Here is a 6,987-nt window from a genome sequence, read left to right as displayed (position 1 = left end):
ATTTTCTTCATAATTGTATTCCAATCATTTCCATGGCACAAATGTCTGTTTGGCACAGGGCTCGCGTCTATTTAAGGCCACATCAGGGACATAGGCTACAAATGAATTCTGCATCTATAATTTCTGTGTCACCTCCTTAAGTCAAAAGCTTTAAAACATATTTTTGTCCTTCACAAAGCCTTAATGGTTTTCGTCAAACATCTGTCATCGTGCATGTGTTTATCCGAAGGCCCTAATGGGAACCATCAGCCGCGCGGGGCCAGATTCTGGCGGGCGGACTAGTAACAAACGAACGTCCTCATTTTACGAGGATGAGGTCATTTGAAGCATTTAGCAACGAGTCTGGAGGTGTTTTGGTCAAACTGACCGTTGGAGCTGGACTGTGACCGCGTTGTCGAGCTGCTTGTTTGCCCAGTTTGGTCTGTAAACTGTTGTTTAGGTGTGGGTGATGCTGTGACAACAAACTCCAACACTGACCGAGGAATGACCCCTTGGTTTCTTTTGAGGATCAGCTGCATTTCTAATGCGCACTGTTTGGCTCCTGCATAGCACGAGGGGGGCCTGCAGGGGAAAACGCAGAGCTTTAACCTCCTCAAAGTGAGGTCCGGGGACACCCAAGGGTCCTTGAGGAGGTTTATGGGATCTCCAGCAACACCATATAGGCCATCATTTTACTAGAATTTATTTAATCCATTAATACAAACAAATTAGTTAAACGTTGCAAGAATAAAACAACTAAAACATTTAATCTACATTTACATTTATTTTACGTCTAAAACATTATCAGGTTTGGACACGAGCTCGGGAAAAAATAAAAATTGGAATATGCGCCAAATTAGTATTTGCCAAAATTTTGTTAATCCCTCGCTAACAGATGGGAATTTGTAATTGCAACGAAATAGAAGGACAACAGATGTGTGGATTTGGAGAAATAGCCGTGGAAATATATCTAAATAGGCTGAGAATTAACACTTCATAAATGAAATTAAAATGTATTTTTAAAAAGTCGTTGTCATACGCAGACCATGCAGTATAATACATATTCTCCATCAATTTAAGATCTTGCTATGTCTAAAAGATTATGGTCAGTTTTGTTGGTAAATAATCAACGACTTCTCGTCGTAAAATAATAACTTCTCGATAATAATGTATTTATTTATTTTATTCTATTTTTATTTAGACTAATTATGTAACTTTTAAACCATTAAAATATCGGCATTTAAATAATGTGAATTCCCTTTTTCAAAGTAAATGACAAAATTGTTTTACAAAGACTTGTAAATTGAAAACATGCGGTTTCCTCGTAGGGCCTATATCTGTCTGAACCTTTTCAATAGATCCATGGTATAATGATTTTAAAGTCTATTTAAAAAGGAAACGACCGTGACGTATGGAAATAGATACATCAACTAACTCATTTCTCCCTTTGCCTTGTGCTCAAAAAAGTATTTGCAATTTACCAATAAGGTCATGGAAATTTAAATAAAGGCCTGTAGAAAATTGTATATATAACCGATTACGGAAATGTTTTCTTTTCAAAAACAGAATACTCACACAGATCGCACACAAACATGCGGAAATAAAAGATGCAAACAGTTCCTCCCCTTTTTCCATCCAAATAAGCCTTGACAAACACAAACAAGATCGCGTGAGCAACACGTCTGTGTACATACTTCACTAGTTATAACGAAACAACTCATCCAGCAACAAAATGAGATTGTCAAGAAAACCAACCTTTTCACGGGCTTCATGCAGAGCACTCGCTGTCCTGAACGTAGAAATACACCCAATTCAACGCATTAGCCATACCTAAAAAATGTATAGACTGTAGGGGAGATGAGTACAACAAAGGTTGGCTATATAACTTACTCTCCTTGTGCATGTTGGTGTTAGCTGTGTTAGGCTGAGCAGCCTTAGCAGGTCTCCACAGACTCAATGGAAGAGCTCCTGCAGGTAGATCCAAGGTAAACGTTATCATTAATCACTGGCTTTTTTGTGTTTTATTTGTTGTGGTAGGATGGACTCGCAGCCTGCACATCAGGAATTAAAAACAAAAAATAAAACGCCGTTTTAAGGTTTGAATTTGGAAAGAGGATCCAGGCTTCATACCTTGTAATTGGTAGTTAAAATAAATAAAACACTACCAGTTTACAATCCAGTTTAGAGGGAATGTGTGGTTTTATTGACACATATTAATAAATATCATTCCACGTCTACAACTCCGATTTAAGTTATGTTTATATTTCATTATTCACTCAAAATTCATCATCTAGAAAGAGCAGACGTATACAGTACAACCGAAACGGAAATATTGACTCATGATAAAGCAAAATTGAGTGTCTTCACTGTGTGACATGCGGTGCTGCAAGTTTTCACTGGTGGTCGTGTCATCAGGTGGGGATGATGACACCTCCATGACTTGGGGGAACTGTGGAGTTCACAAACTGACAGGGCCAGTGGGGCCCCATCCTTGTCGATAGCCTAACCTCGATGTTTCAATCAATAGAGTTTCTTTTTTTTGTCCCCTCGGTAAGCCGGGAGCTCGATAAGGTTGTCATCACAAATGACGCTGACGTCCGCGCTCTCATCTCCTCCGTGGATAAACATACCATTATTATGCCAATAACTCTTGACCCCATGGGAAGGCAGCGCGCACGGCCGCATAACTTCAGAGACTCTGCCGTGCGTAAAACCATGCAGCCTCTCAAACGACAGGGAGGATTGGACACATCTCAAAATAAATGTCTCGTAAGCCGCTTTATATTAGAACGTTTGCTTATGAATCCTCTGAAAAAGTCACTCCAATTCTGTCTCGCCCAAGACTTCCCCTCAACAATGACACAGAAGAATAGATTGTTAGCCTGTAAACGCACTTTAATACACATGATTGACCCGTAAACGTCTCTCTGGACAAACCATTTTGGATGTGCTGCACTGGATTAAATATATAACAGATAAAAAGCCTGGGACATATGTGGCCGTACATGGCCGGTTCCCCAACTGATAAAACTCAGCACCCTGTTAATAATACATGAAAGCATTATGCATCATGCAGATCTCACACAATATACATTCAGACAGTCGTGACACACCGACACACAGGCCTTAAAACCCAAAGGCGACAGGAGCTACAATAACAATGCACTCTATAACGAATAATAAACGAGGTCATCTCGATGATTGTGGGATGCCTAATTGACGACATCCACTGAGTGCAATCAGCCAGGCCATGGCCATGACGCACAAGTTTGGCACATTTGAGGTATTTGTTTGCTTGTGTGTGCAGCTCTGTGACCTCACATTGTCACAAAAGCATTCGAGGAGCAGGTGTTAGGAAGGTAGCGGATATCGTTTGCACCACCATGGAGCATGATATACTTTACGTCAAACTTTAAAACAAAAATGGACATATTTTTTGAACGTTGGGCTACATTTGTTTGGACAGCAATGTCATCGTTCTTTCGAACACAATACACAATATAAAACAAATACATGACTCGGGAATGGTCCATAGTATGATCCAATGTCCTAAATAGTGCAGTAACTCATCCTTAATGTCCGCGTATGTCATCCATCAACCGTGACTTTGGCTTTGATACACTGGGTATGAGCTTTGATATAGAGGTAAAGAGGCCTTTGGTTCTTTAGCTGGAGGAGTAATGATCAGCCCCCGTGGAAGACACCGCGGAGGATGTAGGAGATGGGGTGGAGGGGGCTGAGATAGATTTCTCTGAATCTGCATCGTCCATTTTCTCTCCAATCCGCTCTGCCGGGTCTGAGGATTGAGCTTTGGCCGGGAGAAGCCCTTCTTTCTCCCGCTTCTTCTGCTTCATCCTCCTGTTCTGGAACCAGATTTTCACCTGAGTCTCGTTCAGCTGCAGAGCGGCCGCGATCTCGACTCGCCGCGCACGGGTCAGATACTTGTTGAAGTGGAACTCCTTCTCCAGCTCAGTCAGCTGCTTGGTGGTGAAGTTGGTCCGGACCGTGTTCGGCTGACCCCCGTAGCCGTACTCCCCAGACCTGCCTGCACATAGAGAAACCAATCAAGAGTCAGCTTGCAGTGAAGAGTTAGCATAGGTCTATCTGTTTTCTGCTTACAACACGCATTTGTCATTAGACGACGGATTGTGCCTCGGAGCAACTTTTACGCAGCAGGAAACTACTTTTACGCAGCAGTCAATTCATGTCAGCTGCTTTGAAACATGCTCAGATTTGTGTGTTAATGGTCTTACATAACACTTGACTGTCACATCAACGACTGTATACATTATGATACCTAATTATATACTAAGATGTATTCCCAGCCTTCTGTTTTCCTAAAAGAGAGAATAACAACGGAGGAAGATTGCACAGGCAGGAAGAGGCAAGTTCAAAGCGTTGGAAAAGCGTCTTGCCTTGAAATGTGTTTATATTCACGTTTCTCACACCGACACCACCTGTCAATTTGTCAACCACTAATTTAAAGACTTATGATGACTTGCCAGCCAGTGCTGTTTAAAGACATACCACGTTGTGCCATGGCCGAAGGCCGGACTTAGTTCACACACCTGTTTTTGGTGGGTTCCTCTTGACTTTCATCCAGTCGAAGGTCTGTGCAGAAGATGCGCCCTCGGACATAGGTGAACAGCAAGCCTCCAGGTGAGCCGCGTGCAGTGGTGACAGTGGGTTCGAGCACGGAAAGGGGGTCGTTCCTTGCTCGTGCCCGCCGCCATAGGCAGCGTGGGCATACTGCAGCTGACCCAGGGGGGCCGAACTGTAACCTTGGCGATGCTGTGGGACCATGGAGGAGGAAATGTTACCAGAGAACATCAACGGGCCGCACTGGGGGAATCCCGCTGCGGAGTCTACTTCCTGGTTGAGCGCGTAATGGTTATAAGTAGTGCAGAAACTTTGGGGTCCATAGCTGGAGCTGCAGGCCGGATGGGACCCGTAGGCGAGACCCAGCGAGCTTGCAGTAGACTGGTATGACCCAGGCTGGTGAGGCATGGCTTCAGGGGAAGCCCTGCTTGCCATGAAGCGCTCATCCGCGCCGCAGTTGTTGACAGAAACCGCACAGGACTGGAAAGTTGTAATCCCGTGGTCCGAGTGGAAAGCCCTGACCGAGCACGAGCCACCTTCACCGCTCATCATCGAGTAGTCTAAGAGGCTGCTCATTGTAGCATTGTCCTACCGGGGCCGATTGAGGGACAGTCCTCTCTAACAGACACCCTCCAAACTCTCTATCCTCTTTACCCCGAGTGACCGTGCCAACCTTTACCTATACTCTAGTCCTTTATCAGCGGAGGGAGGGAGGGGGGCACGGGCCGATATCAATAAACGAGTGCTGTCACGTGGGCCCGGGTCAGCCAGTGAGGAACTTGTCCTTATCCCCTTAGCCGGTGACAGATTGGTGTTTGAGTGGCTATTTAAATTCCAGGCGCTCGTCGATCAAGGTGACGCGCGTCGCCACTAATGTATTGGCCGAGCAAACAATGAGATGGGAGGCAGACGGCGGTGGACAGCTCCGGGGTCGCATGGAGAGCGGGCAACGGCAAACACGGTGTCTCCTAACCCCCCGCTGCATGTGCACTCTCCCGCCCCGGGGAAAGATTAAAGTTTCGACCCTATGCAACCTCTCCGTGAGGACGACCCGGAACTCTGACCTCAGGTACGGTATTTTTGGCAAAGTGCGGAAAACAGGTGTGTGTGTGTGTGTGTGTGTGTGTGTGTGTGTGTGTGTGTGTGTGTGTGTGTGTGTGTGTGTGTGTGTGTGTGTGTGTGTGTGTGTGTGTGTGTTTGTTTGTTTATGCGTGTGCGTGTGTGTGTGTGTGTGTGTGTGTGTGTGTGTGTGTGTGTGTATGCGTGTGTGTGTGTGTGTGTGTGTGTGTGTGTGTGTGGTGTGTGTGTGTGTGTGTGTGTGTGTGTGTGTGTGTGTGTGTGTGTGTGTGTGTGTGTGTGTGTGTGTGTGTGTGTGTGTGTGTGTGAGAGAGAGTGTTGGTGGTACGTATGCGCAAATGAAGCTGTGCGTGCATGGTGTATTCGCGCGCTCATGTCATATGTATGATAGTGTCATTCACTCCTGGATGGATAGCTCAGTGTATGTGTGACACTGCCACGGGCTATGTGTCCCATTCCGATGCGAAGTGTTTCACGCTTTAACACTGCGAGGGATTTGCTCAGCAAATATTTTCACAGTATGGCAGTGAGGGAGAGGCAGAGAGGTTTGACTGAGTCCTGACACACGCAAAAAAAAGAAAAAAAATCGTTTTTAGTATAACTTTTATCCCCATTAAGGTCGCATAAGAAATGTTTGGCATCTTTTCTGTACTTGCTGGGAGGTCATAGGTGATGTAACGACAAGGCTACGTATTGAACATTAGGTTGATGATGTGTTCATTTTTTCCCCCTCCAAGCCAGGGTCATGGGGTCTGCTATCTACTCTGATTTCACTCCCACATGTATTCATTATGCATGTATAGTGATCAAATGATGTGATAATGCGAGGCCCGTGGTGGAGCTAATGCGTCCGTATAGCCCGAGGTGCGAGTGTGGGCTGATTATCCTGTTAAGTTCATCAAATAAAGCTGTTGGAGAAATGAATGGCCACGGAAATTTGCGCTGAGAAGAGAGAGAGAGAGAGAGAGAGAGAGAGAGAGAGAGAGAGAGAGAGAGAGAGGGGGTAGAGCTGCGGTGCTTGGCGATAGGAGTATGCGGGGCCAACCTCTCACTGAGGAAGCAAAAGAAAGGGGAGGAGGGAGAAGGAGGAGGAAAGGAGGAAGGAAGAGATGATCACATGGAGGGATGAGCGCTCCCATTGGCCGTATGTGGAATTACAGTCACAATGCTTTTCGATAGATAGATAGATAGATAGATAGATAGATAGATAGATAGATAGATAGATAGATAGACAGACAGACAGACAGACAGACAGACAGACAGACAGACAGACAGACAGACAGACAGACAGACAGACAGACAGACAGACAGACAGACAGACAGATAGACAGA

General features: G+C 45.2%; 1 protein-coding gene across 1 annotated transcript; it reads right to left on the bottom strand.

Annotated features, from left to right (window-relative positions):
- Positions 1–3,644: 3,644 nt before the first annotated feature.
- Positions 3,645–5,154, bottom strand: hoxa1a (homeobox A1a; the record flags this gene model as incomplete). Its single annotated transcript, XM_080045240.1, has 2 exons — positions 3,645–4,020; positions 4,544–5,154. 2 exons carry the CDS (start codon positions 5,152–5,154, stop codon positions 3,645–3,647), a joined length of 987 nt encoding a protein of 328 aa, XP_079901366.1.
- Between the last annotated feature and the right edge of the window lie 1,833 nt (positions 5,155–6,987).

The sequence above is a fragment of the Ammodytes marinus genome (assembly GCF_949987685.1).
Source record: "Ammodytes marinus genome assembly, chromosome: 17".
NCBI lineage: Eukaryota > Metazoa > Chordata > Actinopteri > Uranoscopiformes > Ammodytidae > Ammodytes > Ammodytes marinus.
This window is presented reverse-complemented; position numbering and strand designations above follow the sequence as displayed.